General features: G+C 45.2%; 2 protein-coding genes across 2 annotated transcripts in view; both read left to right on the top strand.

Moving 5' to 3' along the window:
- The first annotated feature begins 1,508 nt into the window (after window positions 1-1,508).
- Window positions 1,509-4,602, top strand: LOC117161406 (uncharacterized). Its single transcript, XM_033342916.2, has 6 exons — window positions 1,509-2,013; window positions 2,382-2,506; window positions 2,685-2,909; window positions 4,037-4,172; window positions 4,244-4,373; window positions 4,432-4,602. The coding sequence occupies exons 1-6, from the start codon at window positions 1,750-1,752 to the stop codon at window positions 4,515-4,517; spliced, it is 966 nt and encodes a 321-aa protein (XP_033198807.1). The 5' UTR covers window positions 1,509-1,749; the 3' UTR covers window positions 4,518-4,602.
- Window positions 4,603-14,965: 10,363 nt separating this feature from the next.
- LOC117161427 (uncharacterized) overlaps window positions 14,966-23,288 on the top strand; it is an 84,089-nt gene continuing 75,766 nt past the window's right edge. The window contains exon 1 of the mRNA XM_033342964.2: window positions 14,966-19,426. Within this exon, the coding sequence (XP_033198855.1) occupies window positions 17,347-19,426 (2,080 nt within the window). The 5' untranslated portion in view covers window positions 14,966-17,346. The remainder of the gene's footprint in view (window positions 19,427-23,288) is intronic.

The following is a 23,288-nucleotide window of genomic DNA, read 5'->3' as shown; positions in this document are numbered from 1 at the left end:
ACGGCCCACCCCCGGACGGCCACGGTTGCTCGATGACGACGCAGCAGGGCCCGCTTTACAACCCGCGGCTGCGCCGGTACTGGGGTATCCCTCCCCTGCACCGTAAACGATTTTTTGGTTCGTTTTTCTATTCATAATAGTTCTTAAGAGATCGGCGAGGTCGTCAACAAGGGTTTCCATCCTGGTGCCACTCACTCTTTCGCACCCTGCCCCGGTTAAGGCTGGTGCAGGGTTACGGGGAGCCCCACAAGAAGGTGAGGTGAGTGGTCTTGGCAGATACGGGCCCACCAACTTCTCCGAGTTTCTCCCTACCGGATCGGAAAACTGGCGGGGGCCAAAGGCGCCGACCAGTCACCATCCGGCTATAGGAGAATATCAGATTCATCGGGGTTTCCCAGGGCGTGGTCATACGCCCTGAGAACCCGTAGCCGCTTCGTGCTCCCCATAAAAAGAGAACCTAGCGTTAATTCTACGTGGAATAATCGTTAACGAAGATTCAGATTGGCACGTAGATTGTCAATTTGCAATCGTAAACGAGGGTGGATCCCTCTAGTCGTTGCACGAAACAGCCCCTTTCGTTCTAACAATTTCACGAGAATCGTCCTCTGTACGTGTTTCTCATTCGAAAAATCCATTCTATATTTAATTTAATATTCCTAGTATCATTGTTCGTTCGAGATTTCCCGAATTCCTTTTAAGCGTAGAAGTTGATTAAATTCGGTTGAATAATTGAAAGAAAAAAAATGAAAAAGATGTAAAAAAAATACATAACATATTTAAAATATTTTTCATAATAGAATAAACAGTGGTAGAGTAAGTAACCGTTCCAGTTAAAAATTGATACGGTATCGATGGATTGGAGGTGGAAAGGAACCGCGTTGAAGAAATGGGTGCGAGCGATAAGAGTTAGCTCGATGATTGTATTTTAACAAGAAAATCCTCACGGCTCGTTGATCACTACCACCTGCTCCATGTGATAAGAAACCAGCGACACACATTTATGGCAGAGGGAGATCCGTTCGTGCGTCACGTTTACATCGCTCACTTTTTTAATTTCAAACATATTCCCTTCTTGCAAAATCCTCATATAATTGCGAAACGAATAATTTTCTTTATATAATCTTTTAATTTCTTATTTCAATTTAATGTTTATAGACTTGACAATTTTTCCCCTTTTTCGTCACTTTTTTCCCTCGAATCGTTAGACATTAAAATAAAACCGTTGATTATTCTGGCTGTTTTTTTTTTAAACTTTTTCTTGCGGAAATTCTTTTTTGCTGGTGTAGAAAATAGATGAGAAATTGTTTCGATGCCCCTTTCCACGAGTTCGGGTAGATCTCGTTTCAATCAATCGGTAGCCCAGATTCTTGTTCATTTCACACCCCCGTATCGCATCATTCCCGTGCGCAACCGTGTCCTTTGCCTCTGTGGAACCCCGTGAAAGGATCCTGGCACAGTTCCACGTCGACCATCAGGACCGTCAGAAGCCTTAGAGAACTTTTTCAAGATTTTCGATATCTAAAATAATAATAATAATAATAATAATAATAATAATAATAATAATAAAAGACGAAGTTTTCTCGAGGATTAAACTTTAAACAGCATTAAGCTTAACTTATAGATTCCGCAGTTTAAACTTAAGAATTCCAGAATTTACAGGACGTTCTTGAAAAAGGATCGGTAACATCTTAGTGATTATTTTACGAATATTCAAAGTTTCGAGGCACAGCGACCGATTTATCGAATGCCATGACGGACGTGAATAGCAACAAAGTGTCCAACGAGTCTTCGAAAAAGTCGCTCGAACTGGCGAAGAAGGAGTTACGCGCGATAGTGACGAAGATTGAGGAAACAACACTTCCTAGCAGGTCTGTGAAATTGTTTCGCGCTCAATGTCTTCTTAGACCCGGAGGATCGAAGTTCCGCAGGAGACACCTGTGGATCTTGCTGATCCTCGCGTGGATTCTAGGTCAATTCCTCTGGAATTACGTGCACACCGTTCGTTACGACAAGGTGAGCCACGAAATCAATCCTTTTCGTTAAAAAGAAAGATAAGAAAGTCGACCGATCTGAGCTTTAAAACAGATCAATCCTTGGGGAAATCGTTTTTTCAGTAAAAGATTTGTTTTTATCTTTGCTTCTTTCTATACGTACTTCAATCATATCATTTTTGTCACGCGATTGTAAGAGAATTTTTAATTTTCTGTCTTTTTTTTTTTTAATAGAGTTAATCGTTGTTTGTGATATCTGACCTATTTTCGAAGAATTTTAGTAAACATTTTGGCAAAATATCGGTCTTTATCCTCGCGTTTCTTCCTATTCTTAAATCGGTTTTTAGCGTTAGTAAATCGATTTTTGTTAAGGGTTGAATATTTTTCAAGTGCCTGGCGGAAGTACCTTCGTTCACGCAGAAAATATTCCGGCCAGCCGAGGATTGTTCAATGTGTCGGGACGTTCAACAGGTTGACAGGATATCAAACGTGGATCCTGCCATTTTTGAGGAACGGTACTGGCTCGTCCAATTCCCCTAGTTCTTGCTCCACTTACGCTCTTGAATTAATTTTAATCCCCTCTCGTTCTGCTTTATTCGTCCGTTAATACACAGAAGTATATGTGAAATTCAATTTTATTATTTTCTATGTTGGAATCTTTTTCATCCTTTTGTGCTCTCTTTCGAGGAATAGATATGCGTATTCAGGAAGACCGGTAGTGATTACGGATGCCATGACTAACTGGACAGCAACGGAAACATTCTCGTTTTCTTTCTTTAAATCGTTGTACGACGGAGAGGACGCGAATTGCCAGTTTTTTCCTTATAAAACCGAGTTTAAAAGTCTTCAGGACGTGTTCGATATGAGCGCTAGTCGATCATTGCTGGAGAAAGGGACGAAGCCATGGTACGTGGGCTGGTGAGTACAATTTCCATTGTAATTTTCATTTATTTCATTTTTCTATTTTATTTAATCGATTTTATATGTACATACATGATACATGTGACATAGATATAATATAATTCATTAGTAGCCGATATAACGTAGATCACGAGTAAGATTCTTATAACGCGAACGCATGTTTCGTCGAAATAGTTTCTGAAAACAATCAAAATAACTCCGTGTCTATTAACGAAGCAAGAAGTATCTCTATTAACGAGGTAATACTGTATTACGATATTGTGCTATATAACCTAATTATAAATAAACGCTGGATTAAAATAATCGTATTATTTTGTAGCATTTCTATAGATTATACATAAAATAAAAGAAAAGATATAGATCTATTTTTTTTTATTTATTTAATTCTTTACATTCACAATTTGTCCAGTTTGGACATTTGGTAGAATTTTTTAGCTGTTTGATCGTCATTTAGGTGGCAACCCCCAGTGGGATACCATCTTTGTGTTTGTTAGGTATAGATTTATTTGAAATTTATTTTAAAGAAAAAGGGTAGTTTGTTAGCGCTAGATTAGGAGAAAGGATATAGGGGATGGTATTAAATGTCACTGTCAGTTAAATCTGGTGATGCTTTTTGGCCAAGGTTTTAGTAAGTGTCCCGAGAGTCTGGATAAACGGTGCCCGTGAAGAAGGCAGTTTTGGGGCTTCAATAACTGCCCTAAAGCTCGCGCGTATGCACACAATCCGGCTAACGAGCTTCCAAGCGAACTATGTAGTTTCCAGCGGCCCGTATTCATCGAAACGATTACCTAGAAACTCATATTCGTGTCGAGCGACGCGTTCTTCGTTACCTTTCCTGTCTGATAACTTCGCATTGTGAAGTGGACTTTGTATTGTTTTGCACAGGATGATATAAAAATATCGTTACATGTTAAACAAGGGAAGAGAATTAGAATCTATATGTTAAAACAAAGCGAGAAAAAAAATTTCGTACATTCGTTGCTAATAAACTTAAATTCATAAAAAATTCTGGTAATTTGGTTTGCAAATAGATGCAAATTATTAAACATGTATATATGTATAATAAACTAGCTGATAATAAATAAATATAGAGAAATACAATATAATTATAATTCTTGTTAAAGGAGTAACTGTGACGAAGAAATTGGCGGTGTGCTCAGGAAACACTATCAAAGACCGTATTTTCTGCCTGTCACTGCAGAAACAGAGAAGACCGATTGGATTTTTATGGGTAGCCAAGGATATGGGGCCCCTATGCACGTAGGTACTCCTTCAATAAATATTTATTTTCATTCCCTCCTTTTATCGATGAAATATTTCGACTTTTTCAGGTGGACGACGTGGAACACCCTTCGTGGCAAGCTCAGGTCAAGGGTGAGAAATTGTGGATGTTGGAACCACCCAGAGAGTGTCATTACGCTTGTTACAGGTTGAAAGTCGTAGTACATCCTGGCGAAATAAGTAAGTCTGGCTCGATTTCTTCACTGTGAAATTTCCTAATGATCGATTTGTCGCACAGTTGTCCTGGATACCAATCGCTGGTACCATCAAACGGTAATCGTTTCCGAGGAGATGAGCATCACTATCGGAGCAGAATACGATTAGAGGAAGCTACAGGGACGTTCTAAGGGCATTTCGATCGCTACGACAGCCTTTAACGACGATACGTGTCACCAAGATCAATAAAGTTGTTTTGTCTTGATATTCACGAGTCTGTCATCCTGCGAATAATTTCTAATAGAAATTTCACTTGAACCAAACATTACAAACAAAGTTCTCCAATAACAAACTGTCCTGATAACTCCTACTTTCGATTGACACTTTACAAAATGCCTTATATTTATCATGATTTAATTGCCAAGAATTTTCATCGACCGTTGAATAATTTCCACTTGCAAATGGAATTTTACAAATTTAATCTTTATCCATCGCAATTTGCAATACACGGTCCTTCAACTTTGAATTTACGACGCTGAACGAGCCGGAAGACGCGAATGGACTAAGCCAGGATGCTCGACGCGGATTCCACGGTCCGTGGCGAGCAGTTGATCGGTTTCCTCTAGGAGGTCGGCTGAACACGCGCCAGGTAACGTATGATCACGGGCACACGCGTGAATCTATCGAGTGTGAGGGGACGTGAAGGGGCTGCAGGGAACCCCTGCCGTAGCCACCACCTGCCGCCAGGTGCGACTTCACGAGACATCTGTATGAGGGGCCCGTGCCGCGTTTCCTTTTCACCGTTGAGTTCTCCACAGTTCACAAGCTCGTTGACCGGTGTAGGAACATTAGGTGTCTGTCTGGAGCCGAGGACAGGCTTATTACCGAAGTAATTGGTCGAAGCCGACGTTCGATGCACGTTACTGGCCCTTTGATAAATTTGACAACTAGTTTCGGTTATTGTCTTCGGAGGGGCAGATTATGCAAGCGTTGAATTGATTTTGGGAGATCTTTTTGCATCAAATATGGAAGAAAACTAAATAATAAAGGTGATATTAGAGTAATTGATTCGAATTAAAGAGTAATGACACGTTGCTATACCTTTGATAAATTTGAGAACGAAAAGGTCACAGATCTATTAGCAGTGGTAGACGTTTTCTGCTAATACTCGTCGAAGGGCGCTCTTCCTTCAAATCCCTCGAATCTCTGCTCGTAATAATTCTTTTAATATTTGGAATTTATTCCAATAACTTTTATTACCTTAAAAGATATTTTAAAATATCCTTCTCCAGAAAGAATAGGAAGAAACAAAATTAGAATAAATATTCTTTCGACTATCGTTAACTACAATTAATATGATTTACCAAAATTTTCAATCAAATCGTTTAATGGCTTGTTACGTGAAAACGATCGTAGATTCGTAGATGGCGACTGTGTGCAGCGAAGGCAGATGCAGCGGAGAATAAAAAATGGCCGGAAACGGGGGATGCATCGAAGGAGGCCCGAGGGCTTCCTGTTTCAACCTAATTACATTCCATTCGACGCGGGCTATGTAGAGGGTGGAGACTGGGTGGACGCGCAACAAAATCTCGTTAATTCATAAAAATTCTCCGTCCATTTCGCGGCAGTCTTTTTGCCCGCGCGAAATTAAAATCCTCCGCGCGGTCGAATAATCGATAGCGGAGGAACGCGCGGGATTCCGTCGATCGAACTTTCCTGCTTCTTTTTCTGGCGGATAAAAATGCGAATTTTTATCGAATGCGGCTAAGTGGAAAAACGCTTGTGCTGTTCCTAATTCTAAATCGATATTTGAATTTAAGGCAATCTTGGTCGATCCCTTCTTTCAGTCACGAATTCGAAAACATATCCACTGCAGTAAAATGATACACTACCGTTTACGTATCCAGATACTTCGATCGATTTATATCAACGATATCTAAATTTTATGTTGCCAGATTATTAACTTATATTTATGAAAAAGACATAGATTAGACATAGAAAAGACATAGCAATAGCGTATTCTTCTACGTACTATACATATATTCTTTAGTATACACTTGTACTATTTAAATGCCAATATCAGGATATTCAGCGTATTTTATCACTGTATTAGGTATACAAGTTCTATACAAACTTTACGAATTCTTATTGTAAACTACAGAACCGAGAACCAGGAAAGGTTGATTTCTATTTCAAATAAAATCTAGGTCGCTGTGGTTTGAGTTTTCTAAATGGAAGATCTGCACAAATCGAACGAGATCATAACGCACGAAGCTATTTCGCACCGCGAGATGCGTCATTCAAGAAATGAAGTTTAAGGGGTGCGCGGAATGTTCTCGATATTCCATCAAAGGAAGCGAGGAATTTCAATAACAGCAAACAACTAAGCCGAAAAAGTATGTTAAAAATAACCACAACATTTTTTCCAACAACCGCGTTTTATTATTCTATCTCCTTTAAAAAACGAGGAAGAAACCGCTGTAAATTCGTAGAATAAAGATCGCAAAGGCAACGCTAGCGCGAATTATTTATTTAAAAACCGACGCCAGCGAGACACGAAAACATCCCGTGGACAGTTCTAACAGGAAGATAAGTCGATAAACCGATCGAACTTTCGAGTTTTCGCGTGATAGCAGCACGAGCGATGTGATTCGCTGTTTGCGGCACAGTTTCAGAAAATTTCAATGGCCGTCGAGGGTGTAGGGTGCGCTCGTGGTTCGCGATGACCACCGACCGACGGTTGCCTGTAATGGCCCGTATACGTGTGCCTAAGCGTACGTACGCGTTTCAATCCCCACCGTGCATCCCTCGCAGCGTTGCCGGCCTCTCGGTCTCACCCGTTTGCGGCTATGTACAAATTTCACGTTAGGTACATATGGTTTCCCTGTTTGCATCTTGCTTTCTCTCAATCAGCAACACCTACAAACGTGTTCTTCGGAGGTTCTCCCTTGTCCCTCGGCCCCTGTTGCCCTCTTCGTCGTTTCAGCCCCCCTCGCGTCCTTTCCGTCTCTCTGTCGTTCCATATACTTGTGGTCGCACATACTTGGCACGTATGTGTTAGCAACTATCTGCCTCCCTTTCCCTTCGTCGCTCTGCGATTCTCTTTCGAGGGACACGTACGGTTTCACAAGCGCGTCGGCGTTGCGCTCAACCCTCCTGCCAACCGTACACGAATTTCTGCCTTTCTTCTTCTGTATCCCATCTTTGCATCTTTTTCACGTGTTTTCACGTTCGTACATGAAATTCTTCTTCCATTTTAGCTTTTTTACGCGCTTATACCTTGTTGAATTTACGGGGTGTATTTTTGTATAGTGTAGAGTGTCCACGGGGATATCCATTTTATTTCGTTTATTCTGTTCTCTTCTTTGTTTATCGCTCTTTTAAACGGGTAAGTGTAAATGTTATTTGAAAATGTTTCAGATTATTTCTATCTTCCTCGCCCCTATAAAGTTAACTTTACACGAGTATCTATCGTGCAACGGACAAGCTTTTATTTTCTTCTCTCTCTCTCTCTCTCTCCCTCCCTTTCGCTTTAGAGACCTGTGCGCGTGCATTTTACTTTCACCTTTTGCCTGTTCGTTCGCACCACGGCGATACCCAACGCTCTCTCTTCGCACCCCCGCCGTTTTCACACATCGCCATGTTTATATGGAAAATCTGCACAGAGTTATTATTAGCCGGCCCTCGTTTCGCCGTTTGTATACTGATCTTACGCCCACGCTCGTCCCTTTTTCCCTCGACCGTTCTACTGTTTCGTCATTAGAGACAAGGTAACTCTAAACTATCATTATTTGCCCACCATATTAACACCCTTATCTCTCTTTTAAGCCGGTATGCAAATTTTATGCTCGTGTGCTGCCTCTTTGTATATTTATCTTGGATATACCGACCATTTCTTCTTCTATCTTTATACTATGTATAATAGTCTGTGGTGGTGAAATAGCGAGGTCGTACGTTATTGCATTAAGCGTTGGTATCGATCGATGTCGCGACAACATCGATTAATTCTGTTTTATCTGGTCAACATTTCTTAAGGCGCTATTTAAACAATTTGTAGAAAGATTTGTAGTTTCGTGCTTGATTAACTTTACGACCTTGCTATTGCTCTGTTAAAGAACATACGTAACGTATATACAAATTCGCGTGACTTCGTGGAAACGATAAATTTGTAATTATATGACTCTTTAACCTTCTTTACTCTGTTCTGTTCGTATTCCAAGATTCACGAGTCGAAATCTACAAATCTGAATTTTATCACCTTACTTCGCCTGCACAGTTCCAAATTACGTTCTATCAATCTCGAATCTACCACTGGGCTAAATCTAACCAGTTTCAGCCATTTCCGCGCGAATTATCCGCTTTCGTTTGCTGTCTATACGTAAAACTTCTCGCTGTTTCTATCTTTTTTTTATCTTATGTTCCTTTAATTCTCTATTTTCAAGGTCCGTTAATCGAAATCTACAAATTTACCGATGCTTGATATTCGATTTCAAACTACGTTCTATCAATCTCAAATCTACACTCTGACCAGACTTGTTCTATGATTTCCACACGAATTATCTATTCTCGTCTGTTATCCGTATGAAAAACTCTTTCTCGCTCTTTTTCATTTTATCGTCAATTCCTTGTTTCCGAGATGAATCAATCGAAATCAATGAATTTACCACTCGATATTTCCCATCCAATTCAAAACTACGTTCCATTAATTTCGAATCTGCCTACCTACCTACTACGATCAGTGATTGTACTTTACGATTTCCACGCGAATTATTCGTCCTTGTTCGTAAAAGTGTTCTTACACCCTCGCCACTCTTTTCCATTCTATTTTAATATTCTAAATTTTTCGTTTCCAAGATCCACCGGCCGAAATATGTGAATTGTCACGAATTAATTCATCGATCCCTCACTCTTCTCACCCAATTCCAAACTACGTTCTATTAATTCCGAATCTGTCCCTTACTAACCCGTTTCTACGACTTCCGCGCGAATTATCCATTCTCGTTAGCCACGCATACGTACGCAAAACTCCTTGTCCACGTTCTCACCCTCGATCCACTACCCTCTGCCTCGTTTCCGTGTTTATGGCAGCATGCGTTTACGTGCATAGGCCGGCCGTTCTTCCTCTTTCGCCCTCGCCACCTCACGTTCCTCTTCTCTGTCTCTCTACCACGGTTCGCGTGTAACCACACACATAGTGCTTGGTACATAGGAGTCAGCCTGCGCTCGTGTACCTCCTCTATGTACGTACGTATATAGTACGTAGGCGCTTGGTACATACATATCGGTCGTGCTATCGATTATTTTACCCATGTGGAACTTTCCCCTATCCTCCGGTCGCCCCACTAGGCGTCGCGACGCCCGGTATAGAGCGCGATATCGACGTTACATCGCTGCCTGCCCCTCTCCTGCCTCTCCCCTCCACTGGACTAGCCTCAGGAACGGCGAAACTGGACGACGCTATCGTGCCCTCGTTTCAAGATCGACCCTCGATTTTTCCACGTTTTTTCTACTCGCTTCATCGTTTACACGATAAACGTTCTTTGATCGTTATTATTATCAAATATTATTCGCGATTAGATATTATTTACTCATGACCAGACTATGGACTCTTTATGCAAATTCACACTGTTATGGAAACTGTTACGAAGAAGAAATCTAAGCAGAGATTTGTTTAACACTGAATATTCTAACGAGAAATTTATTTTGCGAACGTTATCTATCTTTGCGTATTACGCGCAGTTTGCATATTTTTGTACATTAACACTTTTTCATAAGTGCAGGAAAATTCACCGTGTAGTTGTGATACTCCGTTTGAGAGGAGTGGATCATAGGGGAAAGTTGGATCATGGAATTTTTTAGCTTTACCCTTCATAGAAAGCACGGACTTTTCCAGAGGAACTTGTGCTACGTTTTGTGAAATAGAGTTTATGTAGGTTCAGGTTGTAATTTAAATAGTCGGTTAATCATTTAACAGGATAATAAATTAACCTGTTATTCCTAGTGTAATATCGAAAAATAAGGATAGAAATTTTTTTTCGATTACTTACAATTTATTAATATTAAACTGAATACACAGATATAAATTGGACAGAGAACGATATTTAACGGAAACTAAATGCAATACTCGTATCTATATCAAATAACTTTACAGTTATTTGATCACTCTCGTCACAACGAATCTAACACACACACTCTCTCTCTCTAACAAATCTATCAATTCTCACGACTCTACTCTTCGACGACTCGAAACATCTAACGACTCTACTCTTCGACGACTCGAAACCTCTAACGACTCTACTCTTCGACAACTCAATTAGCTCAAACGACTCTACTCTTCAACGACTCAATTCGCTCTGACTCTCGCAGTACACTCGCTTTTCGACTCGCATACTCCGACCTCCCGGTCGTCCGCCCTTGAAACACGAAACCGTCCTTCTGCTCTAACGTTGTTTCTTGTTTTTCTCATATCTCTGTAAGAACCAGGTGACTTTAATCACATAGGCGCTCTTAAATGTAAACGAACCACAGAAGGACGACGTACACGGTTTTTTCTATTTTCAACCGATCTCTAATTCAAATCTATTCTACGATATTACACTAGTTACTTTGTAATTTGTAAAATCTACTTGTAGGGTGTCCCTTTTTTTTTATTATCAATTCTTATTGTCACGCAAGGTAATTTATTAGTAATGACAACTTACTTGTTAAACTTCACTTTTCCAATAGAGCCTTCGAGATGAATTTTCCTGTTACCGATAGATAAATATAAAATTTGATCAAATTTGAAAACAGATAGGACTTTACGTTCTGATACGATTTCATATTTATTTAAAACTAAATATTATAATGATTCAGGAATGTTTCTAAAAGATTCTAAAAGACTGGGATGTATTCTGCTGTTATTTTTTTCGAAAGGATTAAAATTGCTCCTTACAGAACCGCAGGGAAACATAAGACAAGTGTATATTCTACTTAAACGAGCAAACCAATGAGAAATCGAGTCGAGATTCCTCGAGATTCCACAAAAAGTGGCGTGTCCTTTCTCTAAAAATTGACCGCTACATCGAAGGGAAATCGAGCGGCGGCTCGCGAATCGCGTGGGGTTTCTCTCTGTCGGTTTGCTGGGGCGCAACGCGTTTTTATTTCTCGCTGTTCGACTTGACTGGCCGATATCGATTTTATTCGGTCGCGAACGCCGATGGATTTCGTGCGGATTGTGTTCTCCTCGCGTGGCTCGAAATCGGTCACAGGTGTGTGACCATTTCGATTCCACCGATCGATTGGGTTACCTGTTCTGTCTCGTGCGCTAGTCCAGCACTTCGCGCGGGAAAATATCCCAAAGTTCGCGCGCGTTGTTTACGCTGCGGAAAAGTTTTGTCACGATTTTATCAGTAATTTTCCAATTAAAATACACTTTGTCAAAAGTAAGAAAAATATTTCAGTCAGTATTGACGATAAAGGATATTTATTTTCCAAATCGTTTATTTCGAAATATTCGTTACTTTTGTAGAGGACTTGTGTAGAGGATGTTTGACCGTGAGATTTATTGGACGAGATTGCTCGTTGTTGAAACCGTCGAATATATTTAAAATAATAAATTAGTATACAGGCTATATTCGCTGAGACGCTCGTACACTGTATAAGTCGTAAAATAGGATCGCTAATGGCTTGTTAATTAGATTGATAGTTCGTTGGTAATTGGTTGATAACTGATCGACGACTGACTGTAATTCTTCCTTGCGATCGCGTCCGCTTATTTATACTGGTCGGGGGAGAGCCGAAAAATTCAAATTCGTCTTTGTTCGACCGTTGTACGTAGCGGCGACATTGTTTTGCTCGGAGTTTATTTATTCTTACATTACGTGTATCCTACCGACCTTGATACTCCGAGGCAAAACAACAATATGATTTGTACCGCTACACTTTATCACATCATCAGACAGTTAAAATACATAGCGCTATAGAGAACTGAATTGTAGAAGTCAGCCGATATACTGCAACAGGGTAATTATTATAAAATAAAATTGACTTGCCGAAGGTTTGAATTGTAGAAATTAGTGCATGTATCGTTCATTACACGCTAATTACAATTGCGTTAATTAATTCGAATCTACCTAAGCGTACAACAGTTTAGTTGCTTGTTTACCGTTAAATGAGACCTGCCCTTTAACGAACAAAAATAGCCGGCTAGCGTTTGCAACGGTACAATAATTTACACGAAACGTGAATCTACAAAATGTCGAGCAACTGTCTTTTGTCGTAGAAACCAATCAAAACTTCAACGGCAATCGACACGATATCAAAGATAACAATTCTAGCAATGAAAAGATATTGCTAGTGATTTTTTGGAGTTCTACTACAATAATCGTTGTACATTCGTCGTATTACTTTAATTTTCATTTCTCCTGTACCAACGCCTGATTCTTCCTGTCCGCTATATATCCTTTGCCCTCCAAAACTTTACTCCCCTGACTCTTTTCTCTGATAATTGACTTCTTGATGTTCATATTACAGATACTTCCAGTTAATTGAAGCGCTTAAGGGAAATATAAAGATAGTGCGTGTATCTTTCGCAAAAACAATGGCTTTTTCTATTTACACGCTAGCCACTACATTTCCGTGACAAAATACACAACGAGAATAACAACGACAACGAGATGACGAAAAATTTCATCAGGTAGCGAAACGAACCGTCGCGTCGTAATATTCAACAACAACGGATGAAAACTGCGCAACGGCTGCAAGAGGACAGGTTTTCCTTGGATGAGCATCCCTTAGGCCGGGGGTACTAAGAACAGTCAGTCAGTCCCTGAACGACCCCTTCGTAGCGTTTCGACCTCGTCCCGCTACCCCTCCCGACCCGTCCCTCCTCTAGACCCCTGCGTATCGAGTTCGTTACAGATCCCCGTCGCAAGATCTCCACCCCTCTTTGTTCCCCACCCGATAGACCCCTTCTCGTTCACCTCCCCGCTGGCCCTGCTCGTCGCGAAGGACGCACGAAGCGGCTCGTCGGCACGTAGTAGTCGCGTTCGCGATTTGCGCAACTCCGTGCTCGCTTCCTCTTGTTCGAAAGCGAGCGGATTCCTCTCGCTCCCTCCGTACTGGGGTTGGAGCGCGCGCCGTTCCCTAATCCGCGGCTAACACACCTGCGATTGTATCTGACATCGACTCGTTAACCAGCTAATAGTTGACTGCAACAAGGATAATCATAAAGAAAGGCAGAAGGTTGAAACATCTAAAAATTCTTTTTCGAGATCTCGAGGCGGAAGATCGTGTTGCCGCGAGTTGCCACGCAGTTTCTCTCCTTCTTAGTCCACCGTTGCAGGGGTGGCACTCTACGAAGGGAGGATAACAGACAGAAAGAGAGAGAGAGAGAGCGAGAGAAAGAGAGAGAGAGAGGAGGTGGAGAAGGACGGTGAGAAAGGGTGACAGGTTCCGAAGGGGTGCGCGCACGCGTGCGCGTGAATGCGCACCAGCAACGGTACAGGCAGGGATCGCGAGTCGAAGAGGATCACGGTCGGGGATGTTCGTTCCGCGTGCTTCCAATCGTCCACGATTCAACGATTCATCGACCGATAGGCTTTGCTCCCCACCGATACGGCATCATCGCGGTCGAAGCCGTTCCTCGATGGCTGGAATCGAACCGGGAGAGTAGAGAGTAGTACGTACGGTCGCGACGAAATCGATCCGACGTCCGCGCGACGACGCCTCTTACCGCCACCCCCGCCATTGATCCGACCTATCGACGCGTTCTCTCCCCAGGGTCTGTCGCGATTGACACGCCGCTTCGACCGATCGCTTCGAACCGATCGCGCTCAGACTGGCTAGACCGTGAGCTTTGCCACACGCGCAGGGGTCGCTCGCGTTCGAGAAGACTCCGGGAAGAGGACATCTCTGCTCCCTACCCTTGCAGGGACGGGGATGCGCGTTTCGATCGTGTAATTGCGTCGAAACCTGTGAACGAGACGCGCTGCTTGCGACAATCGCATCGGTACACGTGGAGCAACGCTGATCGATAGACCGCTGCTGTACAGAGCGGTTCCGCGGTTCGATTGTCGATTGATCCGGAGATTCGGTTCGAGACTACGAATTACGTTGGAGTGTACTGGTGGTTTTATCGGGGGATCGAAATACGTTCTAATCCGGATCATCGTTTCATCGGGAAGTATGTTTAAATCGAAGATTATCCGGAAAAACTAAAAAAATACGAGAAAACACCGTAAAGATTCTAGAGAGTGGAACCGGTTGAAAGAAAGAAGAAAAATGTTTAGAAGATCACACGCAGAGACGTTCGTGTAATATCTGAAAGGAAGTAAGAACGACAGTGGCACCGATTAGCTTTGGTTTCGTGGAGAAAAGAAGATCGAGGTGGACACTCGATAATCGGATCGAGCTCGGAGACAAGGACGCGCTCATCGGTCGAGGATAGGTCGCTGGGTAGTCGATGTTTATGCTCGAAGTATCGGCGCATCGAGCAACGTTGGTCACGAGGTATCGGAAAATCGATAGAAAGCTGACTGACGCCAGAGTGGTAGCGGCGGCGGCGGCGGCGGCGGCGGCGGTGGCGGCGATGCTGGTGGTGGTGGTGGTAGTGGTGATGGTGGTGGTAGTGACAATGTCGACGGCGCGCACGTAGCGGTCCCTCGCATCCACGACGACGAATATGCCATCGTTGGCGACATAGACTCCGTTGGGGGTGGCTCCAGTCGCTTCTTTCTCGGCCGGGAGATCGAAATATTCCGCGGAGACAATTTCACACCGAAGTCAATTTCACGCATCTTTGAGACTTTGCGTCCACGGAACACGGCGGACGCGTACTTTGGAGAAGCGACAAAGAGAGAAAGAGACCGAGAGAGACAACGTGTCGTGGAAGAGGAAAGAAACAGAAAGAGAGAGAGAGAGAGAGAGAGGACGAACAAAGGAAGGAAGGAAGGAGGATAAGAGAGGTCGCAGAATACGCGACTGCGTTCAGCTGGTTAGTCGAAAATCGGAAGAAAGATCGGCTCGAATCCCGCTCGTGCGAAAAGGGGGTTAGGTTTTCACGTGGTGATCCGCAGTGTCTCGGAGGAAGAGAGAATCGCGCAGGTACGCTCACCGGTGGCTCGCGAGAGACCGAGTGGTGGTGATGGTGGTGGTAGAACAGGGGTGTACACGTCGGTGGCGCGGATGTGCCCGTGAGCGCGAGATGAACTGAGGGACACGCGAATAGAGACGATCGGAGGGAGTCGGAACGAAAGAGAGGGAGAGTGAGGAAGAAATCAGAGGGTGAAGAAGAGAGAGAAGGAAGGATATACGGAGTGGCACGAGTGGCGAGTCGCGAGGACGAAAAGAGGAGAGGATATAGTAGTACGGTACGAGTCGCACCTGGACCCGGAGGAATCGTGCTTAGAACGTAGCACGCATCAGGATTGTCGCGCAGTGAACTCGTGAACCGAACTTACGAAAGACCGAACGAACGTGTATTAGCGTGAAAGAAGGAGAAAGACAGAAAGAGAGAAAGAGAGAAAGAGAGAGAGATAGAGAGCGTGAAGAACGCACGAGCCCGCCGCTAAAAGCGTGTAGAGTGAACCAGGTGGTAAAACAGTGCTACTGGTGGTGGTAGTGGCTGGTGGTGGTGGTGGTGGTGGTTGTTGTTGATGGTGGTGGTGGTGGTGGTGGTGTTACTGGCAGTGGATCTGGCGGCGGCTTTGGAGTCAGAAGGGAAAGGGGCGGAGTGAAACGGAACGGAAGGGTCCCTTGGACAGCTCGGTATACCGGCGGCCACCTAGGGGGAGGGAGAGAGAAGAAGAGAGAAACTGACGGAGCGAGACGGATAACAAGACTCTCGTTCCTACCCCCCTTCTCTAGTCGGTTGCCCGCGCTCGCCTGCTCTCTCTCTCCGTTTCGTATGCTCTTTTTCCCTGGCACTCTCTCTCCCTGTCGCTCGACACGAACTAACGTATTCACTCGAGCGCAGAGTGTGTGTTCTCACTCGCTCCGCGTATGTCATGGGCGCACGGTGGTCGCCGCCGCTGTGGTACCGGATCTCTATGCCGATCCGACGTGCTGAATGTGGTGGAGTAACAGTAACAGCAACAGCAACAACAACAACAACAACGGCAACAACAACAACAACAACGTTTGATTCATCCACGTCGAAAGGAGTAGTGGCGGGAACAGTAACGGTAGTAACAGCAGCAACTGGCAAGTCGACGGTGTCCTCGTGCACGAGAGACGTCGTCCTCGGTCGCGGTCACGGTGGCACGACGATTCTGATTCGCTCGAGGTATCCGAACACGAGGCAGTGCTCGTGCTGCTGTTGGAGGTTTGAGTCTTTGTCCTCGTTGCTCGCTCCACCTTTGTCTTCGTCCTCGTTGTTCTCGTTCTCGTCGTCGTCGTCGTTGTTGTCATCGTCTTCGTCGTCGTCGTTGTCGTCGTCGTCGTTGTCGTTGTCGTCGTCGTCGTCGTTGTCATCATCGTCGTCGTTGTCACCGTCTTCGTCGTCTTCGTCGTTGTGTCGGTGTCCGTCGCGATCGTTCCTTCGGTGCTCGTGAGGTAACGCAATTCGCGACTAGTCTTCCGCTGAGTGACACGCCGCGACAGTTGTGCCAGACGCAGACCAGAATCGACGAAAGGGAGAGAGAGAAAGGACGAAGAAACGAGTAGTGGTGTGATAAAAACTGCGACGCGAGAGAATCGTGTTTCGGGTACGCGCGTGATTATTCTTACTATTACGAATATCGATAATATCGTTATCGTACGGTTGATAATAACAGTATCGCGGAGGACCGTGACAGCCAACTGTAGAGAACGGCTGATCGAAAAAGAAAACGGAAGTGGTGAAAAATACACGACACGGAGCTCGCGAAGGTGCACCGACGACGTACAGCGAAAGACAGAGAGGAAAGTGCGCGCGCGATATTCTCGCGGTGAAACGATCGTATCCCCCGGTGTGTGCACGCGGTGTGTCCGAGCACGGGAGAGCGAGTGCGCGACCACCCGAACTAGATGTGCGTAAATGGAAGGTATAGGGGACATAGCCGATCATCAATCGCATAGCGAGCAATTACTGGACTCGGTCGATTCCCCGGCGGCGATTTCTACGCATGGCCGGGGAACCAGTGGGGGTGGCTCGAATGGGAACTGCGCAGGTGGAGGAGGGAACGGAGGTGGTGGAGGTAGTAACAGTGGTGGTAGAGGAACGGTGGTCGGTGGGGGTAGGCATCACCATCATCACCACCACCATCATCACCACCATCACCACAATCAACAGCAACAGCAACATCAGCAACATCATCAACAGCAAGCAACGATTCATCTTCATCCCCAGCATCATCATCATCATCAGCAGCATCAACATCAGCAGCAACAACATCAGCATCAGCACGAAGGCAGCGGAGAAGGAACGGGAGGTAGACACATCCTTGTCGGTGGAAGTGGTAGCAACGGTGGAGGTGGTAACGCAGAGGGTATGTCGTCTTCCGCGTCGCAAAGTCCCGACATCGCGTGCGCGAGCTTGCCGCTGGAACTACTGGCGGCTGGCGCGCTCGGCGTCAAGGAGGAGCGAGAGCTCGTCTCCGCGGAGGATTTGTCGTCGTCCCAGGAGCCATCGGGAGGCAGCAGCAGCAGTAACGGAGACGCCGGTGGCGGTAGCAGCGGCACGAGTGGTGGTGGTGGTGGCGGCGGCGGTGGCGGTGGCGGTGGCGGTAACATTGGCGGCGGTGGTGGCGGCGTTGGCGGCGGCGGCGGCGGCGGTAGTAGTGGTGGTGGTGGTAGTGGTGGTAGTGGCGGCGGTGGTGGCGGTGGTAGCAGTGGTGGTAGCAGCAGCAGCAGCAGCAGCAGCATTAGCAGCAGCAGCAGTGGCGGCAGCGGCGGAGGTGCCGTCGGTGGCGCCGGTGGTGGCAACGGAAACGGCGGCGGCGGTGGCGGTGGCGGTGGTGGCGGCGGTGGCGGTGGTGGAGGTGGTGCCGGTGGTGGTAGTAGACAGAACGCGAGGGAGTCCCTGTCGGTGATCGTGCCACCTCAGGACGTGGACGTGGACTCGCGCGACGCCGACTCGGAGCTCCTCAGTCCGGGCAAGCTAACGCCGACGTCGGGGATAAGCGTCTCGGTCGCGAGTATGATCGACGCGACGGACTTCAGGGCGATGCAGCCGGAGCCGACCTATCAGACACTAACCTCGGTCGCGGAAAGGATGTCACCGCCTGGCTTCAGTCCGGGTTCCTCTTACGCGACCCTGACGCCGTTACAGCCGTTGCCGCCGATCTCGACGATGAGCGACAAGTTTGTATACAGTGCACACGCGGCTGGCGGCGTCACCGGTAGTTTCGCGGTCATGCAAAACAACGGCCTCGGTAACATCGGCCTCGGGATGGGTAGCTCGCCGTACGCGTACGACAAATTGCCTTCGATGAGCATGTCGCCGCCGCACAATTATCCTTCTCCGGGCGCGGGCCTCCAGCCGAGTCCTTTGTCGCCGCAGAGCGCCTACAGTCAGAGCGGATTGAACTCGCCGCACAAGTCCGCCAGTCCTCACTACGATCCGGCCTTTTTGCCGAGGTTGCAGCAGAGCCCAGCGGCGTTGAGTCCAGCTTCGCCGCCGACCGTCTCGGCGACGGCCACTTTCGCGCCTTCTCATCATTCCCCGCCCACGCATTCGGTGCCCGCTGCTTCGCCACCACCTATGCAGGCCCAGCTGCAGCAACAACAGCAACAGCAACAGCAACAGCAGCAGCAGCAGCAGCAGCAGCAACAGCAACAGTCGATGCCGCAACAGACGATATCGCACACGCAGCACGTGCAACACACCTCGGTCGTTATGAAGACCGTTCCGCCACCCGGCAACGGGGCCGGTGAGGTCGAGGAGATCAACACGAAGGAACTGGCGCAGAGGATCAGCGCCGAATTGAAGAGGTACAGCATACCGCAAGCGATATTCGCCCAGAGGGTTCTGTGCCGTAGCCAGGGCACGCTCAGCGATCTACTGCGCAATCCGAAGCCGTGGTCGAAGCTCAAGAGCGGCCGCGAGACCTTCCGACGAATGTGGAAATGGCTACAGGAGCCAGAGTTTCAGAGAATGTCAGCCTTGCGACTAGCAGGTTAGTCCTTCAGTCGAAATATCTCTTATGATACAGCGACACACTCCTTTTCTCGTCACCTTTATCTTTGCTAACCTCTCTAACTGGAACAGTGTCTGCAAATGTACTTATAATTATATATTATGTCTATATTCTAACCAAAAAGAAGAAACAAAATCGCGCTATCGTCTCGAGCGCGCGCGCGCGTCTAATCCGTGAACGCGGTCTAATCCCTGATTTACGGCTTTCACGCGTATATCGTTGTCGTTCCCCGCGACGCGACGGATCCAGCGTGTCGCTCGCTTCGGGAATCTTTTCGTTATGATTCCCGCCTCGAATTTTGCCTTCTTACTTGATCTTACCTTTGCCAATCGCGAATGCGAAATGCTTGCCAATCCGTTCAACAGATGTGCATACATCACCTTCTCAAACAGTCTCTATAGCTCCACGTCGAATCGCGTTTTGCTCGGATATTTCCAAGCTACCCAAAACCTCTCGAAGTACTACGTCTCCGTAGAAAGCTAGCTTATACTGTTCAACAGATTCTGTTCGACTCGTGTCATAATTCTATTCTCCCTTGATCCCTAAAACGTTCAGAAGAATCCAAGATCGAATGTCGATCGTTATTTATTCGTTATCGTTATTTTATATCGTTATTTGGAACGACGAATACGACAAAGGATAACTGTCATATACGCCGAAGGATGTCCGGGTGACAAGAGGACGTGGTGGCTTCGTGAAAATCACAGAGATCACGGACAGTCGGAGGACGGACGGATAAAGAGAGGAAGCAGGGCGGTCTCCGTGTTTTGGAGACGGCCAGACGAAATCGGACGAGCGCGTGCACGCGCGTAAGAGACGCGGGCGGAAGCGCACACGTGGCACCCACGTGGAGAGGCGTTCCCTTCCATATCATTCAGAGATAGACGCGCGGAATAACACTTTTCGAATTCAACATCCTTTGCCCCGGCACAACAGCGCGTACAGGTATTGATCGTGGTCACGCGGTGTTCGCGGCCAGGCGCAGACGCGACCTCGACGACGCCATGTTCGCCATGCCGCCGCCACGCTGTCCGCCATCCCCTCTCCCGCCTTCCGACAACCCTTGTACCATGTCCAACCGAGGAGCGTGTTATCTTCTGCTCCGTGTGATTTCGCGCCGGTGCGTGCGCCCTTCCGCCACTTCTTTCACATTTTTACTCGAACAAGTCACTCGATGACAGTATTATTTCCATCGTTTTGAGATTTTCCATTGGTCGCAAATGGTCTTCTTTCAATGTTCTTCGATATCGAGATTTCACGACGGTGCATGAGATATTTTTCTTTACAATTATTATTTCATACAAGATTTCTTCTCCTCGTTTCGGTTAGGGGTAAAATACTTGTAATTGCAATCTTGTATAGCGGCTATTGGAAATTCCGGTGGGATCTCAATAGGAGATGTTGACGCAGGGTATTGGTTTCTCGGTCTGTTTAGGTAACGAGGTTTAATGACCCGGCGAATCGTTGATTGATGATCTAAGTTTCAGCGGCTCATGGTTTTAGTTTGTACAATTCGAATAGGTTCTCTGACTTCTAATCATCTTCTTGTAGTGGTATATATGTGTATATATCTATGTAGAAAGTGTCATTTTCTGATTATAGGGGAATAGGAGATGAACAGAGAATAAACGATAGTAGTAACATCTGTTCCAACATATTGACCATTGTCTATCTTCTCTTTTTAATTACAAGTCTTTTACGATAACGCGCGAAAACAAAAAGAAAAACGTCGTCAACTTTCGAATCAACAGCCACGATAGCAACATTACTTATCGCTATATAATAGACGCAACGCGACGTAAACGTTAGTAATAGCTGTGCTGATATCGACTGAAATTTTCTCTATCCAACTCTAAATCTTTGACCCTATTTGCTATCAATCCCAATGACCAAAACGAGTCGCTATTTCAGACGAGAAATGACTTTTCTGATTCTAACTGTCGCGTATATAGCAAAGAAGGTCAAGACACAGAGATGGCAGGGGGTCAGAAATAAGAAAAGCAAACTCGCGTACAGGGAGGACAAACATTTCTCCCAAGCAGCGGGCTCTATTCTCACCCTCTTTCCGCCGTTCCTTTTGTACGATGGCAAAGGCGTAAAGATAATGTCGAGGAGGGGCCAGTAACTATTCTGTAGCCAGTCGAAGCGCTTCCTCCATTCTCCCTTTCGCTCCTTAAAGCCTCGCATAAGGGTCGCGGAAAGGCCAGGAGCGGGGAGCCAGAAGAAAGCGTGGAAGAAAAGGTGGCAGTAGCAAAGGGTTCGTCGACGAAACAATGCTGGGAGAAGAAGGGTTCGATCCAATGCCCTTCAGATTAGAGTCCCCGCCATTGTTTCTCACGTTTCTTTTTCGCTCCGTTTCCAAGTGTCTTGGTGTCGTCTCATTAAAAACACGTTCGAAAGTGGCGCGCGCGCGAAACACAGGCGGTCACCCCCTTGGGAATCCTCAGGATCTCAGCCATCCCCTTTTCTAGGAAGACAACCCATGGTAAAGGTTATTCGATTCCTCGATCGATTCTTCTTGTCATTTTTCTTGAAGAAATTTGTGTGCCATAGAATTCTATTTCTATTTGTAATCTGTACGCATCGAGGCAACGGTTTATACAACTGGGTTTTATGTAATACTGCCGTTCTAAAATAAAATATTCTAGTTTCAAGATACATATCATCTGTTTTTTTATCTGTTTTTAGGTAAGCTTATATTATATGTATAGGTTGTTGCAAAATAACGACCAATATCTTTAATTGTTTCTTCAGTTTCGGAGTGGTAGATAAAGACATTTTAATCAAGGAGGGCAGAACAATAGCAGTTCATGTTCCGATAAATAAATTCAGCCGGCGGTTCATTTAATAGAACAATAACTAAATAATTTCATTTCAATAAATACACCGTGGATGCTTATGCATTTATGAGAAACAGGTGCCAAAATATACAAAATGTGTATAATATCCAAAAAACGTATGAAATATTTAGAGTAAAATAATCTTTATAATATATAATAGATGAAATAAATCTCTTAGTTTAGCCTCTATTTCTTTAGTTGCGTTCATAAAAATACAAAATTGTATAAATATTCGTATGTTTCTAATAAATGGAATTCCGATAAATTCAGTCACACTGTCAATTACCAGAATATTCTTCTTCCGTAAATACGAAAGTATCGTGTCAGAAAAATGTAACAAATATCAAATGCAAATGTATAAATTTATCGAGAATTATTCAGGACAGATATTTTAAAGTTTCCGTTAGTCCAAATTTTGGTCAGCTGATCGTACGACATAAATAATTGACTTTGCTTCGCACTTTCATCGACGCGTAGTTTTCTCAGAACTAGAAGCTAAAATTTCCACAAGGAAACTACGATTGTTACAAATGAAGAGGACGACTGCGATACCTAAGAACGCTTTCGTTTCGCGGCAACTCGTGCACAGCCGTTATGTATACGGCCTCGTAAATGATTCAGAGCGAGGATCGATGGGAAAGCGGTGCTAATTCCAGTCCCCGTATCTTCGGTTTGTACGCTTGCAATAATGGACGCGCGGCTGTAGTAATAGTCGTATCGATCGTGCCGCGAACTCCGAAGCAACAAACGTTTCGCATTCACCAGCTTTTTCCTTTTTCTCAATCCTACTCCAGTCGAACCTTCGACGCTGTGCCAACCGAATCTTCACGAGCGAATTCAATTTAGACTTTCGATCGGTCTAATTTCGATACGAAAATTCGGTCGAACATGCTTATAGAACGCGGTCGTATCTTTTTTCATTCAAAGACTCCACTTTTTTCTAGCGTATCTCTCCGCGAATCCATAACGCGATGCAACGTTTAACGGGAGAAAAGGTATCG

This window comes from Bombus vancouverensis, chromosome 4 (genome assembly GCF_051014615.1).
Source record: "Bombus vancouverensis nearcticus chromosome 4, iyBomVanc1_principal, whole genome shotgun sequence".
In the NCBI taxonomy this organism is placed as follows: Eukaryota; Metazoa; Arthropoda; class Insecta; order Hymenoptera; family Apidae; genus Bombus; species Bombus vancouverensis.
The sequence above is the reverse complement of the archived record's forward strand: the minus strand, read 5'-3'. Positions and strand labels throughout refer to the sequence as shown.

Coding starts and splice junctions, on each gene's coding strand:
- LOC117161406 (XM_033342916.2), top strand. CDS start 1,750: ATGACGGACGTGAATAGCAACAAAGTGTCCAACGAGTCTTCGAAAAAG. Junction 4,173..4,243: donor GATATGGGGCCCCTATGCAC/GTAGGTACTCCT, acceptor CGACTTTTTCAG/GTGGACGACGTGGAACACCC. Junction 4,374..4,431: donor AGTACATCCTGGCGAAATAA/GTAAGTCTGGCT, acceptor TTTGTCGCACAG/TTGTCCTGGATACCAATCGC.